The sequence below is a fragment of the Canis aureus genome, chromosome 10 (genome assembly GCF_053574225.1).
Source record: "Canis aureus isolate CA01 chromosome 10, VMU_Caureus_v.1.0, whole genome shotgun sequence".
Taxonomy (NCBI): Eukaryota; Metazoa; Chordata; class Mammalia; order Carnivora; family Canidae; genus Canis; species Canis aureus.
In genome coordinates this window covers 53495680-53517168 of record NC_135620.1, presented here as the reverse complement: position 1 = coordinate 53517168, position 21489 = coordinate 53495680, and the positions used below count along the sequence as shown (strand labels likewise).

At 50.8% G+C, this 21489-nt stretch overlaps 2 protein-coding genes across 7 annotated transcripts; both read left to right on the top strand.

Moving 5' to 3' along the window:
• The first annotated feature begins 989 nt into the window (after window positions 1-989).
• ATOSB (atos homolog B) lies at window positions 990-12997 on the top strand. 5 transcript variants are annotated; one of them, XM_077912446.1, is made up of 9 exons: window positions 990-1140; window positions 8820-8963; window positions 9250-10213; window positions 10373-10431; window positions 10626-10731; window positions 10846-11004; window positions 11228-11296; window positions 11381-11556; window positions 11687-12997. In XM_077912446.1, exons 3-9 carry the CDS (start codon window positions 9326-9328, stop codon window positions 11838-11840), a joined length of 1611 nt encoding a protein of 536 aa, XP_077768572.1. In that variant the 5' UTR covers window positions 990-1140; window positions 8820-8963; window positions 9250-9325; the 3' UTR covers window positions 11841-12997. The 5 variants fall into 5 exon arrangements, with proteins under 5 accessions (XP_077768572.1, XP_077768575.1, XP_077768570.1 ...); XM_077912449.1 differs by lacking the exon at window positions 990-1140 and adding an exon at window positions 1414-1437; XM_077912444.1 differs by lacking the exon at window positions 990-1140 and adding an exon at window positions 1453-1596.
• Window positions 12998-13991: 994 nt separating this feature from the next.
• Window positions 13992-17346, top strand: STOML2 (stomatin like 2). 2 transcript variants are annotated; one of them, XM_077912451.1, is made up of 10 exons: window positions 13992-14149; window positions 14392-14529; window positions 15033-15132; window positions 15269-15327; window positions 15419-15520; window positions 15662-15796; window positions 15950-16094; window positions 16198-16277; window positions 16521-16649; window positions 17071-17346. In XM_077912451.1, exons 1-10 carry the CDS (start codon window positions 14105-14107, stop codon window positions 17206-17208), a joined length of 1071 nt encoding a protein of 356 aa, XP_077768577.1. In that variant the 5' UTR covers window positions 13992-14104; the 3' UTR covers window positions 17209-17346. The 2 variants fall into 2 exon arrangements, with proteins under 2 accessions (XP_077768577.1, XP_077768578.1); XM_077912452.1 differs by lacking the exon at window positions 16521-16649.
• The last annotated feature ends 4143 nt before the right edge of the window (window positions 17347-21489 follow it).

Below are 21489 nucleotides of genomic sequence, written 5' to 3'. Positions count from 1 at the left end.
TTTAGCCAAATTCATACAGCTAGTAAATATCCAACACCCAAAGTTCAGAGGCCTATGCTTTTTCCACTACTCCAAACCCTTCCACCTTTACTCTTTGTAGGATTATCAAGCTATTTGTCTGACAACTTAAACAAGTTCCTTGAGGATAGAGAAAAACTTTTTTTTTCTTTGAATATCACTGGTGTTCAGTAAACCAGCTTAAGTTAACTACTTACCGAAAAAAAAAAAGTCCCAGAAACCTAAAGAATCTGAGACTTTCAGAGAACTTTATCAGGTTTGATCCACAATCTATATCACCAGCTCCACGGAGAGGCCCGATAGACCCTGGACTCAAAGCCCTTCAGTTCTGCAAGGGTCCTGTGCTGCCATCTACAGGTAGCTGGTGAGCGCTGACTTTCCCTGCGGTATCTCGGGAAATCGTGCGGCGAGTGTAAATCGGAGAGAAGACTCAAGCGCTAATTAAATTACAGAACATTTGTAACTGTCACAGAGTTCACTTGACATTTGTACAAAGCAAAGGCCCTACTTCTCTTCGGCGATTGCAGGCTCTTCTACCTCTGTATTAACACGTACGCTCCTAAAATTCACAGAATTCCTTACTGACCCACCTTCCAAAGGTAGAGATCTGGCTGTCATTGCCCATCTCCCAGAACTCAGATTCTCCTGCACAGCGTAGGCTGCAGACATTTGCTCGACCTCACAGACTTGAGACCCTAACAACCAGATTGTCGCATCTTCACAGACCCCTGCGAGTCCTCGCACTACCTTGCAAACCCCACAGCCCTCCCCCATTAGGGCAAATGCATGCGCTAACCCAGACGTTTCCATAGAAAGGCTCGAGTTCCGCAGGCAGCTCACACTAGCCGGAAAGCCCGGGAGAGCCCCAGTCAGGCTCGGTGCCCTCAGGCTAGCACTTTGATGCCAGCTCGGTCTCCCTCACCCCAAGCCCGATCCGGTCAGCCTAGGCCCGCACCCGGCGGACCAAGGCCCCGCCCTCTAGACCTGTCATCACAGAAGCCGCACGTGGCCGGGGTGGGACCTCAGGCGACCTGCAGCCATCACTTTGTCTCCTCCGCCATCCATTGGGGCCGCAGCCGCCAATCAGAGCCAGCGGATCCGGGCTGGAGCACAGGCGCCCGGGTGAGGCGAGCGGGAGAAGGGGCGGGGGTGGGTGAGTCTCTGAGCCCGACCCTGGCTCGCGGTGGAAGAGGGCCAGGTCCTGGGATCTGCCAGGCTGGAATCCGAGGGGCGGGTCCTAGCGAAAGGCGGAGAGACCAGAAGGGGGCGGGGATCAGGGAAGGGGCTAGGGACAAGCGGATGTTCCTGGGGGGACGCAGAGAAGACGAGAAGGGGCGGAGCCATGGGGGCGGGGCCTGTGTCACAGGGGAGGAGCCAGAGGCATTAAAGAAACTAGGAAGGGGGACGAACCCCGAGAAGGTGGGAGGTGGGACAAGGGAGGGGGTGGGCCTGGGCGTTGCGGGGGCGGCGCTCGGACAGAAGGGGTGAGGTTTGCAGGCCGAGGCTGCTGCTAGGGCCTCTCTGTAACTGCCCCAACCCACTACCTCCTCAGGTGCAACGGGACTCACGGAACTACAGGTGTGGGGTGGGGTGCGCGTGGAAGAGGGACAAGGATGGGGGTGCGCTTGGGCAAACAAGAAGGTGGGGGCACGTTAGAGAAGGAGAGAATCTGAGGATTGCTGGGGGTGGGGAGGAAGACACAGAGTTGGAGGAGGTCTTGGGGGCTCAAGCGTGTGGGTAAGCAGGTGCATTCTCCAGGGGCTCTTGTGGGGGAGACACAGGAGTGCTTTGCAGAGGTTGGAGGTACAGTGTGAGGGGGCGAGGTCGCTGTCTGACGTGGAGGGTTGGAGGCTGGCTATACTTGAGGGGGAGGGGATCTGAAGTTGCTTGGGGGGAAGCAGGTGCTGTATGATGGAGAAGAGTTGGTGGTCCAGAGTGTGGGAGAGACGGAGGGACACAAGGATTATGTACAGAAAGAAAGGATGGGGTTTGGGGCACTGTGTGAGGGAAAGGGGTTGTAGGCCCCAATTGAGGGCGGAAGAACCCTAGTCCTTTGAGAAAGTCTTGGGGCTTTGTAGAGACTCCAGGGAGGGGCTTGTGTTCTGTGTTCTAGAAATGGCATGATGGAATTGGTGGAGTAAAGCCAGTCCGTAGTGCTCCTGGCTCTTTGGCACCTAATTTCACCTTCAGGCTTGAGGACTCTGAGGGAGGATCCAGGCCCCACTTGCTACTAGGTCTTCTGTGACTATCCCCTCAGTCGGCTTTGGATATGTCTGGCTGAGACTAGAGTTTCTTCCCCCAGCTGGTGTTCCTGTTAACCCCCACTCTAGTTCCTGTTCCTCCCAGAAGCCAGCCTTGGTCCCTGTCTTTCCCCTCCCCCACTTTGCCCTGCCCTATACTCTGGGTGTGCTCATTTCCCACTTCCTTCCTCGCCCTGGGGCCTGGCCTGGGACTTGCCCGTCTAGGAGCTGTGCCCTGCCTGTGCCCTGCCCGGAACTTTGTGCTCAATGGCCACAGACCCTAGTTACCAGCAGTAAGGCCCAGACCTCACCCACTACTACCAAGATCTCTCCTAACAGCCCCCACAAGTGACTGCTACTTTTTTGCCACTTGGCATAAACTTATTTTCCCTACCCTTTTCATTCTCTTGGATGGGGAACCCTAGGACCCTAAAAAATGGGCTTCTGTGGGAAGGGTGAAAATTACTGAGTCTTTGATGTATGTTTTGAGACATGGGCTACTATGGCAGGCTGAACTCCAGAAAGGATAGGAGGTTCCAGCCTCAGCTGGAAGAGGAAGAGAGAATGGCTCCCCACATTCCTGGCTTGGAAACTGATGGTCAGAATCCGAGACTAGGGCCTAGTCCTCTAGGGAGTTCCTTGGGTTCCCTGAGGGGCCTTGATGTAGTGCCAAAGTTCTGTTTGCCCCTGGGCTGGCTAGGAGAGGGTGGAAAAGGCCTGCCTTCCACACAGTGGCTGGATGAGTGTGACAGTGTTACTGAAAGGGGCCCCTAGCCAACCTCCTTCTAGCTGTGACTGGCTGGGGAGGGAGGGGGTACTGAAGCCAGACAAAGCCGTGGGGTAGGGTGGGGTAAGGGAGGGCAGGCTGAAGCCTTTTGAGGAGGAGCTGATTGCTATGGCAACACAGCTTCCCAGACTGTCTCTCAGAGAGGCGGGCCTAGGGCAAACACTCCAGCTTCCTCAGGATTGAGGCATTTGTGTGAGTGGGTGGGGCGTGAGGAGAAAGGGCATCAGTTTGCTGTGCTGAGGCTGAGTATATTGCCTCTCTGCTTCAATACAAGCAGGAGGGCATTCAGACATTTGGGTCCATCCTCTGAAAATGGATTTGAGTGAACAATAGCCATTAGAATCATAGCAATATAAGGCCAGAGTTGCAGAGGCCCTCAGTGGCCATCATCTAATACAACACCTCATCTTACAGAGTTGAAAATTTACAGCCAAAGGAACTCTGACTTTCTCTAAGTCTCACAGTGAAAGAGCAGGAATTAGGACCCAGGTCTTCCGAATGCTGTTCACTCAGCCCAGGGCTCATCATTTCTTTCAGCCAGTGTTTATTGAGCACCTATTATGTGCCAGGCATGGAATACCACCATGAACAAAACAACACTGCTGCTCTCATAGAGCTTCCATTTTAATAGGAGGAGAAAGAAGTGTGTATGTTTATGATGACAGAGAGAGAGACAGAGGCAGAGAGAGGCCAAGTGGTGATAACTGCTATGAAAAAAAAATAAAGCTGGGTTAAGAGTTTGGAGCAGCTAAGTAAGGCTCTTGACTGTACTATGCTGCTTTCCAAGGGTACACGGTGGCCTAGAACATCTTTGATCCTTCCCACTGAACTATTGCCCCTCTGACCTTTGCAAGTAACTGAGGCCTGGGCCTATATTAATGGCAGTAAAACAGAACTTACTGCCTGTTCTGTGGTGTCACCAAAGGACTATTAATTTCCAATAGTACTCTGTGTCTATTTGTCTTCCCAGTAAGCTTTTACTAAGGGAAGTAGGTTCTTATTTTGGTACTCTGCAATTTTGTTCAGGATTTTGAAAATTTCCTGAATCCTATTCTTTTGCCTCAGGGAACCAATGAAGAAGTCAATCCAGGGCAACTGGGTTCTTTTTCAGGGTTTTTCTCCTGGTCTAAGGTGAGGAGAAGGGAGCCTAGGGGAAGGGTTACTTACTTATCTTCCTAAGTCTAGGGTACAAGGAGGAAGTACGGGGAAGGGAACCTTTTCTTTACTGTCCACTGATAACATAAGGGCCCTTGGGGCCTACAGCAAAGGCAAGGTAGAAACAAGGACCTTGGGCCTTCTTCTGTAGGCTCTGAACTATGGAAAAATGGAACTCCCCCTCTTCTGGAGACACAACCAGGGAGCCTAACCCTGGCTAATGCCAGTTCTCCAGGCATCATTTTGAGTTGTCCCTCTTTGTTTTTTTGTTGTTGTGGTGGTGGCTGTTGTTGCTGTTTCAAAATTTTATTTTTAAGTAATCCCTACACCCAACCTGGGGTTTGAACTCACAACCCCAAGATCAAGAGTTGCACCCTCCACTGACTAAGCCAGCCTGGTGCCCTCAGTCTTCTCTCTTTTGACTCTGGTATTTGCTTGCTTCTGGGGATGACTGACAGAAAAAGCTTCCTAAGTTTAGAAGCTGATTAGGGATACCTATTTTTCTTAGCTTGCCCCTAAAGCAGCCCCTCTAAAAAAGTGTCTTTTAATGCCTCATCCTTGCAGAAGTTTCCAACCTGGTCGTTTAAAGAATAGGAGGACAATAATTAGGATCACTGATTCTGCTGCCACTTAATTTGGCTGGTTCTGGCCTGAGCCTGGAGCACAGTGACTCAGGGGGAGGGTGGAGAGTTTCGAGGGAGCTGTGAGTCATGGGAGTGAGCTCCCTCGCAAGAGTTGGGCACATCTCCCCCACTAATGGTAGAAGCCTTTGTATCCCACTTCCCCTGGATCCTTGGTCTCATATGAAGAGAGAGTACTGGTAGAAGGGATGAAGCAGCCTGATCTCAGAATGGTAGTTCTGAGACACAAAAGATGTTTAGGTCCCTGAACTAAAATATCTCCCTATCTCAGGAGTCCTTTGGGGCCCCTCTATTGAAGACAAAAGAACATCAATATAGAGGAAGAAAAGGAAGAATATGTTTCTCAATGGAAGGAGATAAGATCCCACTTCTGGACTATTTCACCTGCTGTGGTATGAAGGAAGCTTTCTAGACTTCAACAGTCCTCTGGTCTCTGAAACTCTGGTCTGCAAGGAAAGGAGAGAGAAATGGGAGTGGGGATATTTGGGGTTTGGTGTGGGAAGAGCAGGCTGACTTTGGAGATTGTCGGAATTGTGTCTATGAAAGCCCTAGGGCGTCCTATTAAACACCGTCGGAAGAGGAAGGGCGGAGATGAGAAGCGGGAGGCCTACGCCTTTGAAAGGGTTAAAAGGCAGGGCTGGGAGCTCCTTGGGATTCCGGCAGATGAGGGGTTAAGAAGATGGGCGGGGTCATCCCCGGGTAGGCCTGCCCCCTTGTGGACCAATGGGCCTGCGTCTCTTGGAAGGGGCGTGCCTCACACTTGAGGTCGTGGAGAGGCTGGACTCCTAGGGGCCAATCAGCATGACCGCCGCCCACGGAGGGTGTGGTCTTAGGGGGGCGTGGCGGCCGCGGGCGCCGCGGCGGGGGTGTAGGGGCATTGGGCGGGGCGGGCGGCCCCATCAGCTGGTAGGAAATGGCCTGTGAGTCAGAGGGGCAGCGGAGTCGGCAGCGCGGAGCCGGGGCGGCCACGGGGAGGGACAGTCGCGGGGAGGGGTGCGGCAGTGGCTGGGGGGCTGCGGGCTCCAGAGCCCGCTAGTGTTGCACACGAAGCTGAACAGAGAACAGCCTAGCAAAGCAGGGCTCTGTCTGAGCCACCCTTTGTCTGGGTTGGGGGCCCGTGGTGGGGAGGACCCGAGATTCGAGGGGAGGGACCGGGACGGGACGGAAGGGCCCGGAGCAGCGGCCGCCGCGGCGGAGCCAATTTAAGAGCGGGGTGAGTGTGCTAGGGGGAAAGAGCAAATCTCCGAAGCTCCAGGAGGGAATGGGGCCTGTCCCAGGCTCTGGGGAGGTGAGGGGTGAGAATGGACCTGGGAGACTAAGTAGGGGGTGGGGGAATCGTCCAGAACCAGGAGTCCAGGGGAAGGGGTGAGTCTGCCTGGCTCAGTTTGGAGAAGGTGCTGACATCTGCTCTCTCTCCATTGAGGATAGAGGGTTTTAGGCCAGCGGTCAAGGGGTTGGTGAGAGTGCAGAGTTTGACCTTCCTACCCACAGTGTTGGTCCAATGGAGTAGCCCCCCTAGCTTGTGTGGACATGTTTAGGGACAAACTGCGGAGCAGCTGGCAGTTCTCTCTGAACAGGATGAGGGTGGAAAGCACATGGAGAGGAATTCTCCTTCCTGTCACCCTCCTTGATCAGTGTAGAAATGGTATCTTTAATACTGAAAGGAAGGGGAGAGTGAACCTGGAAGCTTGTACTTATACCAACACCCACCTACCCCACCTCCCAGGCCTAGCAGGTGTCTGAGGTACAGAACCCATGGTATTCTGGGACTTGTTGTTTTTGCTGGCCTTGCTCCCTGGGCATTTTGGGAACTGTAGTCCTTGCCAGCCACAGCCTGGCACAGCTGTTTGACGCCAGCTGCTGCCCATCCCCTGCACAGGGAATGAGGTTTAGCTTACCCTGCCCCCCCTTCTCCACAGTCCTGCCCCGTGAGTCAGCTTGAAGCCATGGTCTAGAGCCAGACAGACTGGGTAGCAGGGAAGTGAGTCTTAGAGCTTCCAATTGACAAGGCAGGAACTGAGAGGGCCGCGGGGTAATGAACAGATGCCAGGCATGCTAGGGTCAAGAGGCATCATATCATCACCTGGCTTCCCCAGGGCAAGGGCTCAAGAGGGCAACTTGGATGACCAGGGGGTGGAGTGCTAAGGAAAAGGCCCTTTCTGAATCTGTATGGCTTGGGTAGAGGAAAGGAGGGGTAGAGATGAATACAGGTTGTATCTCTGACAATGCTGTCATTGGAGTTCTGCCCTTTCCAGACACCCCACCCACCTGAGGGAACCAGAATTTTCTTAGGGGTCTCACTTCTAATGAGAACTTGGTGAAATAGGGTAGTGTGGGGTGCAATGATGGGAACTTGGTATAGGAGAGCCTCCCAGGTGCTACTCTAACTTTCTCCGTGCCCCCTACTTCCACCTCTGTTGTTGCCAATTCTCTCTATACAAGTAATCTCTCTGCTTCTCTCATTCTGGGAGTTTTTCTCTGCATTGCCAGGACTGATGCTGAGCTCTCTGGGACTTCCATTCTACCTTTTTGAGCCCTGCTATGTGCTTAATCCCTATACCTGGAGTTTGGTGGAGGAATGGACCACAGACCTATCCTTAAGAACCCCATGGTCTGTGTAGGAGATTTCTTTTCCCTTTTTTTTTTTTTTTTTTAAAGATTTACTTATTTATTTCAGAGATAGAGAAAGCACAAGCAGGAAGGGCAGAGGGAGAGAGAATCTTAAGCAGATTCTGAGCTGAGCACAGAGCCCAACACAGGGCTCCATCTCATGATGCTGAGATCACGACCTGAGCCAAAAACAAGAGTCAGACGCTTAACTGACTGGGCTACCCAGGCACTCCTGTCTAGGAGATTTTTTTCCTATAAGAGCAAGCAAAATTGTCACTGGGTTACAGTAGATAGTGATACTGCCTTAGGTGGAATCTCAGAGGAGAGAGAGAGAGATTTATGGTTTAGGGTGGCCAGAGTAGGGTTCCTGGAGGGAATGGCATTTGGCTTAGTCAAGGAGGAAGGACAGGGCTTAGGTAGGCATGCAGAGGACATTCTTTGAAGGGGAAAAAGACATTGTAGATGGCAGGCAGTACAGGCTACTGCCCAAAGGAGAAGCTTGATGTTGGAGGCAGTATTTCCTCCCTTAAAGGAAAATGGCCTTCAATTTGACATTCCCCTCACCCAGTATGGGTTCCTGGAGGTGAACTAGTCAGTAAAGACCATCTTGTACTCTGGCAGAAAAACAGTTTGGGGGTTTTGTGTGTTGAACATGTTGTGGCAAAACAGAGAGGTAGTCCTAGTCACTTCTAGCTGTCTGACTGCCTCTGGCTTATCTCTAGTTTGCAGTGCCTAGGGGGAGGGTAGGTCCTGGAAAGTGCCTTCTGGCAGTGCCTCCTCCACTCCCCCTCCACTTGTTTTTGATTAGATTTGTTGCCTCGTGTTAAAGGGATAGACTGCTGGGGGGCAATTAGGAGTTTAAGTCCAAAGGGCTACTTTTGAACTGACCTGAGGTTTGTACCTCTGAGGAGTGCTCAAGGGGTGTGAGTTTCTGCAAAACCTCTGTCCTTAGGGCTTTGGGGTAGCACTGTCCCTTGGGAGATAGACAAATGGGAAGGAGTTATACAACTCCATGGCCTTGACTAGGAGGGCTGAATTCTTGCCCTGACCAAGTCTCAGGCAGCATGATCTCTTGGATCCTGGGGTAATGCACCCCCCGCCCCTCGCACTGAGAGCAAAGTTCCTCAGCTGGTGGCTCTGATAAATGGACATCCTGGCACAACTTACTTCTTACATCCTTATTCCACTGAACCGAGACCCACCTCTCTCTGACTCCTTAGGTAGCCCAGCTCTGGATCCCAAGACTGCACCTTCTGTTTCTGAAGAGCTTTTCACATAGGGGAAGAGTATCCTAGGAGGATACTCTAGTAGCCCACAATTACCACTGGGTCCAGGGATCCTGGCTTATGTCTGTTCTTCTTTCCTCAGGGTCCAGCTGAGCCCAGGAGCTGCACGGAATGGTGGCAGTCACCTTGCCAGTGCAGCAGGAATGGACCAGACTGCAAGCTAGGAGAGCAAGGCGTCAGTCAGGAAGAGGGAACACACAGCTAGGCTTAAGGCCTCTTCATCGGGGTGAGTGCTAGGGAAAGGGAGGGGAAGCAGGTCCAGTAAGAAACCTGAGCTAAACATGTAACTCTATTAGAAGTTCTGGGACTGGTCTGTATTATTAATGGGTTGATATTCCATTAATCTTTCTGGGGATTTGGACACCTTTACCCCCAGGAACCCCATAAGGTCACCTCTTCTTGGCAGCAGGAGGGTGGCCCAGGGTTCCCCGGGGGGAAGATCTGAAACTCAGGTGGAAGGGAGAAGTCTCATTGCTTCCTCTAACTGCCTTTTCTTCTCTTCTCTCCCACAGATGTCCCCAGGCCCCCCAGCCCAGGCCCAGCATAAAGGCTGTGTGGGGGGGCCCCCCTGACCCAAGGGGGGGCTTCATGCGCCACGTGCAGGCGGAGCCGTCTCCATCCTCAGAACCAGAGGCTGGCCCTTCGCAGCCTGCAGTCAGGCAGGGGGCCTTCCAGGGTGGTCTGCTCATGGGCTACAGCCCAGCAGGGGGGGCGACATCCCCCGGGGTCTACCAGGTATCCATCTTTTCCCCTCCAGCTGGTGCCTCTGAGCCTCATAGGGCCCTGAAACGACCAGCCCCACCCACCGAGGTTCCCAGGGAGCTGAAGAGAGGCCCTGGGCTGGGGGCCAGAGAGGGACTACCCCCTGAAGAACCTGTGAGGCTACTAGGCCCAGAGGGACTGGGGCTGGGACTGGGTGTGACCAGCCAGCACTTCTGCCATCATGGCCTCTGTGTTGTGGAACAGGGAGGTAGCTCCACCTCACCTTGGACTTCAGGGGCCCAGAGTACCCCTTGTCCCCCATCAAATGCTTCCTGCAATAGTTTGCACACCAGAGACTGGGCTTCCCCAGATCCAGGGGGACAGGGGTCCTTGGGGGAGTCCCCAGGGCCAGCCCCTCTGGGCCAGCTGCACACATTTGACACTGATTTGCACAGTCTTGCACAAATAGGGGGCAAGAGCCCAGTGGCTGGGGTGGGCAATGGGGGCAGCCCTTGGCCTAGGGAGTCCCCTGGCACTGCCAATGGGCATAGTCCCGAGCACACACCCCCTGGCCCTGGACCTCCAGGCCCCTGCCCCACCAAGCGAAGGCTGCTTCCTGCTGGAGAAGCCCTGGATGTCAGCTCTGAGGATGAGGGGCCAGCCCCTCGGAGGCGCCGGGGAACCCTGGGCCACCCTCCTGCTGCCAACAGTTCTGATGCCAAAGCCACACCCTTCTGGAGCCATCTGCTGCCTGGGCCTAAGGAGCCTGTGCTGGTAAGCCAGGAGAGGAGATGGTCTATTCTTAAGTAGATATGTGTGTGGGAAAAGGTGAAGGCCTGGGGGGATGTTCCTGTGAGAGCTTGTAATGAACTCCTGCTTGCAAATATACCTGGCCTCCACCCAATCTCTTTTTGTAATCTTTTCTCTCCATAGGACCCAACAGACTGCAGTCCCATGGGGCGGAGGCTGAAAGGTGCCCGTCGCCTGAAGCTGTGAGTGATTAGCTTTTCCCTCAGCTCTGTCCCTGCAAATGGGGCAAAAGTCTGTAATCCTTTTTCCAATTCCAAGGTCGGGGACCTCAGGGCAGGAGCCCTAGATAGTGGCAAAGGGTGAGCCCAAGGACATGAGTAAGCATACCAGAATTCTGTAAGCCAATGTACTCACTGTGTGTCCCCTTCTCTACCAGGAGCTCCCTTCGAAGCCTCCGGAAGGGGCCAGGCCTGCTGAGCCCCCCCAGTGCCTCCCCTGTTCCTACCCCTGCTGTCAGCCGTACCCTGCTGGGCAACTTTGAGGTAGTTTCCCTTGGATTCTGTGACTGGGGGAAGTGAGATGATGGAATGTTGATTGGATGAGTAAGGAAAATGGCTGGCACCTGTCTCCTAATACTCTCCCCATCTCCACCCCAGGAATCATTGCTGCGAGGACGCTTTGCACCATCTGGCCACATTGAGGGCTTCACAGCAGAGATTGGAGCTAGTGGATCCTACTGCCCCCAGCATGTCACGCTGCCTGTCACTGTCACCTTCTTTGATGTTTCTGAGCAAAATGCCCCGGCCCCCTTCCTGGTATGACCTGACCTCAACCCTAAGTTAGCTTGTGAGAAGGATGAGGGGTTGGTGCCAGGAGGGATTCTTTAGGTGTTCTCATGTAGGAGAGGGTTCAGGGCCAGGTGGGGAGAACTCTAGTGTGGGGCAAGGGCCAGGCCCAGAGTGAAAGATGATGGAGATGGAGGAGTATTCAAAGGTTTCCTAGACTCCACCTTAGCTGATGGCTTTATGGCCTTCCTAGGGTGTCGTGGACCTGAACCCCCTGGGGAGGAAGGGTTACAGCGTGCCCAAGGTGGGCACCATCCAAGTGGTAAGTATTCCCTGAGGGGGAGTGGGAGTAGAGAGAGGAAAACAGTCACTAGGCCCTACCAACTTTGTTCTGTCCTGCCCCCAGACCTTATTTAACCCCAACCAGACTGTGGTGAAGATGTTCCTCGTGACTTTTGACTTCTCGGACATGCCTGCTGCCCATATGACCTTCCTGCGCCATCGCCTCTTTTTGGTGCCTGTGGGTGAGGAGGGAAATGCTAGCCCCACCTGCCGCCTCCTCTGCTACTTGCTGCACCTCAGGTGAGGACAGGGGTAGCTGGGAAGGCCCAGGGAAAGGATTTTCCCCTCCCCATGTTATCTCTTTCCTGAGTAGTATCTCTCCTGACTTCTCTGTCTGGATTCTCTCTTTGATCACCCTGTCTTCCCTCAGGTTCCGGAGCTCCCGTTCAGGCCGCTTAAGCCTGCATGGAGACATCCGCCTGCTTTTTTCCCGCCGGAGCCTGGAACTGGACACAGGGCTCCCCTATGAACTGCAGGCAGTGACTGAGTCCCCTCACAATCCACGTTATTCACCTTTGCCCTGATTGTCAGTGCCCTGAACCCATGTGGGCCAAGTACCAGCCCATCTTGCTCCATTCTGAACAGAGCAAATATGTGGAAAGGTGGCGAAAGACCCTTCAGGCTTGAATTAAAGCCCTTACCATGCTCATGCCCAAATTGATTATTTGGGTATTTAAAGCTTCTGATCCTTACCACACTCTGCTCTACTCTGGGTACTCCATGTGCCTCCCCACTCCCTTGGATTTCCCAGGCCAGCTTAGGTAGTGGGGAGACACCAGAGCTACCCTGAGGTTGTCCCAAGTTCCCAGGCAAGTCATGCCAGCGTTGCCTCCCTGTCCTGGGCAGGGGCCACTTATTATTTTATTTATTTTTAATTTATAATTTATTCAAATTGGATTGCCTTGGTAACCTCCCAAACCTGATAATTGGCATCGCCCCTCCTCCATTCCCACTCTCAGATACTGCTCCAAGCTCAGGAGTTGAAGAAGCTGATGTGGGGGTTGGGGAAGAACTGTTTTTCCTCAGCTGAGGGCAGAGAGGTTATCCCAGAAGGACTGAGTCACTAGCCAAAGACTCAGCTTCCCTTGTCCTACCCTGTACCTTTCACTTCCCCTACCCTCTGATCCCTCTCTGATAGTCAACTCTGTGTGTGTGTTTGTGTGTGTGTGTATACACGTGCACACGTGTGCGCATATACAAGCTTGCATTTGTGTAGTATGTGTGAGAAAGAGCTTGCATGCATGCACACACACAGAGGTTAACTACCCCTCATCCAGGTCTCCAGATTCCACTTGTCCCTCCCCTTCTGCCTGTGTCTTCTTGCTTTGGGGTCCTGACTGAGGAAGGTGTTCAGGGGGCAGAGTCAGGGCCAAGGACTGGGGTGCCTCCTCTCACCTGGCCAGACTCTGACCCACCTACCTCAGCTGGGGTGAGGGGCACCCCTCATACTCAGTCATGTGATTCCCAACTACCCTATTCCCCACACCAGACTCTAAACCAGCCTTAGCCCTGATTCCTGGGCCTGGGCTGAGGGAAACAAGCAATTGCTTGAAACTTGAACAAAAAGAAAAAAAAAAAAAAAAGAAAAAAATTGTACCTGGTACTTTTTTTCAAGAAAAAAAAACAAAAAAAACAAAAACAGAAAGAAAGAATAAATTCTTGTTTGGAAACTTGAGCAAAACCTATTTTTTCTGTTGGGGAGAGTATGGGAATGGGGATGGAGGGCCTATGTGGAGCTCAGACTGCCTATTCTCCCAAAGAGGCCTGAGGCCTAAGGCTATGAAGTCTTAGGCAAGGCCTTAATGATTTTTAGGAGCTCTTTTCAGATAATGAGGTGGGGTGGTGGGAAAGATGAAGCCATAAAAGCTGAACTCAGTGAATGTGGACCTGCATTTCTTTTTTCTTTTCTTTTTTTTCTTTTCTTTTTTTTTTTTTTTGGACCTGCATTTCTATACTGGTTCTATTGTTAACTGATTTTAGCCCCTCTGAACTTAAGTGTCCTGAGATGTAAAATGAGAGTGATTATGCAAGTCTCTTAAAAGATGTGCCAGAGCATCAGGGATGTGTGCAGTGACATGATCCAGAGAAGGCTGAATATAGGGGGCTGTGTGCTGGACTTTATGCAAGGGGACCAGGCCTGATAGACCCTGATTGGAAAGAGGTAGAAAACAAAAAAAAAAAAAAAGGAAAGAGGTAGAAAGAGGTAGAAAAAGCTATGGTGCCTTGGGAAAAGAGAGGGAGGGGAAATCTCAGTTCAAGCACCAGGCATTGTTAGGCCCTGGTTACCATGGCAACGGGAATGGGGTCAGTCCCTAGTGGGAGGGCTGGGTACAACACAGCAGGACTACCTGACAATGTCACTATGGTAACCGGGGCAAAGAGTCCGCTCCAATCCCCCGGTCGCTATGGTGACGGGCGTTTACAGGCTCGGAGGAGTAAACTGAGTCTCGGGTGGAGGTAAAGAACTCGGTGGGAGGTGCTTCTGGGCTACTTGCACGTGGAAAATAGCTTCTACGATCACCATGTCCTGGATCTTGGGCTTGATCAACGGGAACCAGAACAAGTTTCAGCTTCCGGTCTTCGCTAGAAGGTCTGCATATCCAGGGAAACAACTTGATACACACTTTAGCCAAGTAACGCTGATTGGCTGAGGTTGGGGGCGGGGGACACACGGCCGGAAGTACGTCTGGGGGAGAGGAAATACAGGAGGAAAGGCTCCGGTCCCGGCTACTAGAGCGTCCTCTCTGCTCCCCGTCTCGTTGGTTCCGGAGGTCCTTCGGCGTGGGAAATGCTGGCGCGCGCGGCGCGGGGGACTGGGGCCCTTTTGCTGAGGGTGAGTGCGAGGGGAACCTTCACCAAGGGTGGGGCCAGAGATCACCTGGGTGCTTAGCTGGGAAGAAGCGGGATTCTAAGTTTGGTGAGAGAACTGGGGTCAGAGGTCATGGTACCCACGTGAATTCCTCTCTGAGAACCCTTTAGGGTCGCGGTTTGGGGAGATGCCCCCTGGATAGGCGCCAAGAGGGGCAGGGTGCCCCGCCTGCTGGGGGTCTCAGCTAATCCTTGTCTTCTCTTTAGGGCTCCACACAGGCCTCTGGTCGTGCTCCGCGTCGCACCTCCTCTGGATTGCCCCGAAACACCGTGGTACTGTTTGTGCCGCAGCAGGAGGCTTGGGTGGTGGAGCGAATGGGCCGATTCCATCGGATCCTGGAGCCTGTGAGAATCTCTTCTGCCCACCCAGGGGCAGCCTGATGCCGAATTGCCTCTTGCCTCTTTTGACCACTCAGGGCCAGCCTGATGCTGAATTCCCTTTTGATGTGGGCGGATGGGGTGGGATCTCCTTTGAGCTTGCCCCCACCTTTGGCTTCCAACTCCCTCAGCCAGACCTTGCAAGCCCCAGGCTGAACTTCATACACATGTTACAGCTTTCTCCTATTTGCTCTGGCATCCTGCAGGCCCCATTCATGGTATCTCCCGAATCCACTCTCTCAGGTCCACCTGTCTGCTACTCTGGTGGCTCCCATTCCCTTGACTCTCCCCTCCATTCAGTTGTGCAGCCTTGTATGCCTATCCTCTTGGGCTTCCCTACCATTGACACCCCATCTTTCTGCTTTACTTGAAATGTTCCATATGTCGAGTCCATACCCACTCCAGGCCTAGCTTGGATCCCAACCCTGCAACCCCCATCCTTCTGAGGACCCCATGACTCCTCTTCCCAGGGCTTGAACATCCTCATCCCTGTGTTAGACCGGATCCGATATGTGCAGAGTCTCAAGGAAATTGTCATCAACGTGCCTGAGCAGTCGGCTGTGACTCTCGGTGAGGGATGCAGGGTGACATGGGTGCTCTGAGGCCATTAGGATTTGGTTGCAGGAGATCCAGCCCAGGAGAAAGAGTTGATTGGAAATTGAAGGCCTGATTTTCTTCCTTTTCTCTCCCATTATTGTACCTGTAGACAATGTAACTCTACAAATTGATGGAGTCCTTTATCTACGTATCATGGACCCTTACAAGGTATCTGCTACTTGTTTTATGCCGCTTTTGAGTTGCTTTTCCCACTGAAATCCTGGACTCAAGCTTTTTACACTATCCATGCTCTTTTCAGGCAAGCTATGGTGTGGAGGACCCTGAGTATGCTGTCACACAGCTAGCTCAGACAACCATGAGATCAGAGCTCGGCAAACTCTCTCTGGACAAAGTCTTCCGGGTAAGGGCATCTGAGCCAGAGTTAGTGTTGGAAGACACATGCCTCTCTCTCTCTGTCCTTTCTAGGAGTCAGAGGCACTTCTTAGTTTAGACCCTTGATGAATGGATTGAAGCCATGGAATTTATACCTCTCTTTCTCCAGGAGCGGGAGTCCCTGAATGCTAGCATTGTGGATGCCATCAATCAGGCCGCTGACTGCTGGGGCATTCGCTGCCTCCGTTATGAGATCAAGGATATCCATGTGCCACCCCGGGTGAAAGAGTCCATGCAGATGCAGGTGGGGGCCAGGGAAGGATGGGGAAGAGGACTTCAGGATGCTCCAGTCTCATGGGGACCTGGACTCCCTTCCCTAACTTGATGGGTACAATTGCAGGTCTGTGTAAGAGTTTACTTTGGCTTCTTGTTGATGGGGCTTGTTGGGGGCTTCTAGGTGGAGGCAGAGAGGCGGAAACGGGCTACAGTTCTAGAGTCTGAGGGGACCCGAGAGTCAGCCATCAACGTGGCAGAGGGGAAGAAGCAGGCACAGATCCTGGCCTCCGAGGCGGAAAAGGCTGAACAAATAAATCAGGCAGCAGGTCCGCAGAGGGTAGAGACTGAGGGAGGAGCAGGGTTGGTGCTGCGACAGGAGTTTTGAGGTACCCTGACTTCATGAGTAAAGCTTTGTCATTTTTCTTCCAGGAGAGGCCAGTGCAGTTTTGGCCAAGGCCAAGGCTAAGGCTGAAGCTATTCGGATCCTGGCTGCAGCTCTGACACAACATGTGAGAGTCCCCTGGGTGGGAGTCGGGGACAGAAATTGACAGTGGAAGAGGTTTTCTCATCTGCCCTTGGGAGAAGTTCTTGTCTTTGGGTTCTGTTGAGCCAGATTACATGATCTCTTGTATTGTGATCTGATCCTCTTTCCCAGGATCTGACTTCTTTTTACTCCTCTTCCACCACCTACTCCCTGCCCCACTCTTCTCCCAAGTCTGTGATCTGTGATTTTATCTCTTCTGTGGCCACAGAATGGAGATGCAGCAGCCTCGCTGACTGTGGCTGAGCAGTATGTCAGTGCGTTCTCCAAACTGGCCAAGGACTCCAACACTATCCTGCTGCCTTCCAACCCCGGCGATGTCACCAGTATGGTAGCTCAGGTTAGAGTGCCCTGAGGATCCAGCACAGAACACTAATGCCAGAAACTGAGACCCCACCACTACCATCAGCACACACCATAGAGGCCTTCAGAGTGAGGCCTAGACCTCCTGTTAATCTCTGTAGAGAATAAATCTCTAAGAATGAGACACACACACACACACCCCACCTTTGGAGATAGGGGAGCTCAGTTATTGAGATGTCCTTTTTTTGGGCAGATACATGTACCAGTATTCTGAGGGTGACCCTGCCCTGATAGTTTATAAGATTTCTAGAATCAACTCTAAAGTTTAAAGTCTTGAGAGAGAAAAAAGGAAGAACAACCTTATTGGCTTCAGTTCCACTTTGTTTTTAGGCATTGGTGGGTTGGGCTATCCTTTCTGCCATGTGTCCTCATGGCTCTCTCTCTGTCCGTCTTCTTAGGCCATGGGTGTGTATGGGGCCCTCACCAAAGCCCCAGTGCCAGGGGCCCAGGACTCAGTCTCCAGTGGGAGCAGCAGAGATGTCCAGGGCACAGATGCAAGTCTTGATGAGGAATTTGATCGAGTCAAACTGAGTTAACGGAGCTGGGCTTGGCCAGGGAGGCTGAGGACAGGAAAACAACACTCCCAGACTCGCTCTAGCTTCCCTGCCAAGATTTTGTTATTTTTTTATTTGAACTTTAATCATGTAATAAACTTGCCAGTGGCAAATCAGAAACTGTCCTCTTTGATTGGGGAATGAAGTTGGGAAAGTCACCAGTGTTTTCCTTGGATGTCCACTTCCATCCTCTAGTCCCCTCAGTACTTGGAAGCTGATTCCCCCACGAGTAAGAATGAACCTCGTGTAAATGAGATCATCCTTTCTGTCTTCAGGAGAAGTTTTGGGATAGGGTGGAAGGATTAAGCCACAGATCTACTAAGCTGCCAGCTGGGGAGTGTAGTTCCCCCTCCTGCTAAGTATGGGGATGTAAATTTAGCAGGTGTTTGGAGGGATTGGTTTTAAGTAAGCTCCATGCCCAAAGTGGGACTTGAACTCACAAGCAGAAGGTAAAAAATCACTTGTTGAGGGAGGCTAGATGGCTCAGTTGGTTAAGCATCTGCCTTCAGCTGAGATGATCCTGGGGTCCTTCTCCCTCTCCACCTGTCCCTCCCCCTGCTCGAACTCTCAAATAAAATCTTAAAAAAAAAAAAAAAAAAAGTCATCTGCTCTGAGCCATCCAGGAGCCCCTGGGAGGATTTCTTATGGGTGACAGAACTACCTTGGCATGATAGTACTGCTGAATACTTAAAGGGTTTTCAGAGACTGAAGACATTTATTCCTTCAAAAATGTCAATGATGTCTACCATGTGTCAAGCTCAGTGCTAGATGTAGGTTACAAACGCAATTTAGACCCTGCTTTCACAGACTATCAAGTTGGGCAGGGAAGACAGACAGAGGGAAAGTGGTAAGTGCTAGGATGGGAGAAAGTTTTGATTGAGGGATCCCGGAGGGAGGTGCATGTCAGTTTGTGGGCAGCAAGGTGGCCAACTCTGCCATTGAGCTTGTGCTGGAAAAATTCCTGCCTTTGCCAGGCAGAGTTTGGGACTAGAATATGCAAATGCCTACAGTTCCAGAGAAGTTGGAACATTCAGAGTTTGGTGAAGCTGAAGGGTGGGTTATAGTTACACACTCCGATGGCAAGGTCTACATCACAGGGAGAGGAGTACTGAGGAGTTTGGACTTTAGCCTTAGGGTAGTGAGGGATCTGTGAAGGGTTTTTTCCCTCCTACCATGAATTCTTTTAGGTAGATTAAGGTTTTAGTATATGTGTTGCCAAAGTGAGGGGAAGATTAAGGTTTTAGATATAGCTGTCCTGTTGCAATGTGGACAGGGTATTTGAAGGAGAAATGGGAGGCTGAAGGACTGTCAGAAGGTGGCCTCTACAATCCTGAGGGGGTGGGACGCCTGGGTAGCTCAGTGGTTGAGTATCTGCCTTTGGCTCAGGGCATGATCCCGTGGTCAGGTATCCAGTCCCGCACTGGGCTCCCTGAGAGGAGCCTGCTTCTCTCCCTCTGCCTGTGTCTCTGCCTTTCTCTGTTTCTCATGAATAAATAAATAAAATCTTAAAAAAAAAAAAAAACATGGGACAGCCCGGGTGGCTCAGCGGTTTAGCGCTGCCTTCATCCCAGGGCCTGATCCTGGAGACCCAGGATCAAGTCCCACGTCGGGCTCCCTGCATGGAGCCTGCTTCTCCCTCTGCCTGTATCTCTGCCTCTCTGTCTCTGTCTCTCATGAATAAATAAAATCTTTAAAAAAAAATTTTTTTTTTTAAGTTAAAAAAAAAGGGGATCCCTGGGTGGCTCAGTGGTTTAGCGCCTGCCTTTGGCCCAGGGCGTGATCCTGGAGTCTCTGGATCGAGTCCCACGTCAGGCTCCCGGCATGGAGCCTGCTTCTCCCTCCTCCTGTGTCTCTGCCTCTCTCTCTGTCTATGTCTATCATAAATAAATAAATAACTCTTAAAAAAAAAAAGTTAAAAAAAAACAAAAAACAATCCTGAGGGGGTGATGAGGCCTGAACCGTAGTAAGGAACCATTAGGATGGATGTGGAAGGATGATATTTTTCAAAATATATCTGAATTAAAATTTATTCATGTATCCATATGATAACTTGAACCCCAAATACTTGTCAGGCATTGAGGATATAGTAATGAAGAACTAAATTCCCTGTTCTCAGTGAATTTAAGGTTTTTTTTCTTTCAAGATTTTATTTTTATTTTATTTTTTTAAGATTTTCTTTTAAGTAATGTCTACACCCAAACTGGGGTTCAAACTCAAAACCATGAGATCAAGTCACACGCTCTACTGACTGGGTCAGTCAGGTACCCCTCAATGAGTTTTAAGTAATGTTTGGAAGGGACAAACCATTAATAAGATGTTTAGTATTTCACATGTTGGTTAGTTGTGCTGTAGAAGAAATTAAAGAAAGGAAGGGAGGTGGGGAGCTGGGGAGGGGACTGTAATCTGTAACATTAAGTAGAGAGTTCCAGGAAGCCTCTAGATGTTACATTTGAGCTTAGATATGGAGATGAGGGGGAAGACTCATTTGGGCACCTGGGAGTAAAGCTGACTAGAAGTACCCCTGGGTGCCTCAGTTGGTTAAGTATCTGCCCATCTGCCATCAGCTGAGGGTCATGATCCCAGGGTCCTAGAATGGAGCCCCACATAGGCTCCCTGTTGGTGGGGAGCCTGATTTTCCCTCTGCCCCCCCCCCTCATGTGCTCGCTTGCACTCTCTCTCTCTCTCACAAATGAATAAAAAAATCCTAAGCAAGCTAGCTAGCTAGCGACTGGAGATTCTAAATGCAGCGGCCTTGAGGTCATTATAAATGGGAGAGCAAAGAAGCTACAGTAGTTGGAACAGAGTCAAGAAAGCAAAGAAGTGGCAGCTAGATAAATCAGAGGGAAGCCCAGAACTGATGTATAGATTTGTAGGGCTATGTAGGACTACTACAAGAGCTTGGGTTTTACTGTGAAATGTGAGACCAATGGGAAGGGGTTTTGTTTTGTTTTGCTTTTATTTTATTTATTTATTTTTTAATTTTTATTTATTTATGATAGTCACAGAGAGAGAAAGAGAGAGAGGCAGAGGGAGAAGCAGGCTCCATGCACCGGAAGCCCGATGTGGGATTTGATCCCGGGTCTCCAGGATCGCGCCCTGGGCCAAAGGCAGGCGCCAAACCGCTGCGCCACCCAGGGATCCCTGTTTTGCTTTTAATAGCTTTACTGAGATGTAATTCACATATAATACAATTCACCCATTTAAAATGTAAATTCAGTAATTTGTAGCATATTCAGGTTTGTTCAACCAGCACAATGTTAGAACATTTTCATCATCTGTCCTCCATCCCTCCCCACCACCAAAACCTGGTACCCATTAGCAGTCACTCATCTTTCCCCAGGCCTAGGAAACCACTAACGTACTGTCTCTATAGCTTTATGTATTCATGTAAATGGAATAATATAAAATGCTGTTTTGTGATTGGCTTCTTTCACTCAATATTTTTAAGGTTCAAGTACCGCATGTAGCGGTACTTCATTACTTTTTATGGCCAATAATATTCTACTGTATGATATACCATATTTTGTTTATCTATCAGTGAAGGCAATTCGGGTTGTGCTGCTATGAACTATCATGTGCAAGTTTTTGTGTGGACATATGCTTTTCATTTCTCTAAGATATATGTCTAGGAGTGGAATTGGTGGGGCATGTGGTAACTCTATATTTAACCTTTTGAGGAACTGCCAGACTATTTTGCAAAGCACCATTTTACAATCCCAAAAGCAGCGTATGAGTGTTCAAATTTCTCCATATCCATGCCAATACTTGTTATTTGTCTTTTCTATTATGGCCATCCTAGTGAATAAAGTGGTATTTCTAGTATTCCCCTGATGGCTAATGATGTTGAGCATCTTTTCCTGTGTTAACTGGTCATGTGTATATTTTCTTTGGAGAAATATCCATTCAGATCCTTTGCCTATTTTACTTTAAATATATTTTTGTTTTAAAGTATTTATTTAAGTAATCTCTACACGGAACATGGCTCAAACTCACAACCCTGAGATCAAAAGTCATATGCTCTTCTGACTGAGCCAGTCAGGCGCCCCTCCTTTGCCCATTTAAAATTTTATTATTTTTTTTTTAAAGATTTGATTTATTTATTCATGAGAGACACAGAGAGAGAGAGACAGGTAGACACATAGGCAGAGGGAGAAGCAGGCTTCCCCCAAGGAGCCGGATGCGGGACTCCATCCCAGGACCCCGGGAACACGACCTGAGCCAAAAGCAGACGCTCAACTACTAGGCCACTCAGGTGCCCCATTA

Coding starts and splice junctions, on each gene's coding strand:
- ATOSB (XM_077912446.1), top strand. CDS start 9,326: ATGCGCCACGTGCAGGCGGAGCCGTCTCCATCCTCAGAACCAGAGGCT. Junction 10,214..10,372: donor GGCCTAAGGAGCCTGTGCTG/GTAAGCCAGGAG, acceptor TTCTCTCCATAG/GACCCAACAGACTGCAGTCC. Junction 11,557..11,686: donor TGCTACTTGCTGCACCTCAG/GTGAGGACAGGG, acceptor GTCTTCCCTCAG/GTTCCGGAGCTCCCGTTCAG.
- STOML2 (XM_077912451.1), top strand. CDS start 14,105: ATGCTGGCGCGCGCGGCGCGGGGGACTGGGGCCCTTTTGCTGAGG. Junction 14,150..14,391: donor CTGGGGCCCTTTTGCTGAGG/GTGAGTGCGAGG, acceptor TCTTCTCTTTAG/GGCTCCACACAGGCCTCTGG. Junction 16,278..16,520: donor CTGCAGCTCTGACACAACAT/GTGAGAGTCCCC, acceptor CTGTGGCCACAG/AATGGAGATGCAGCAGCCTC.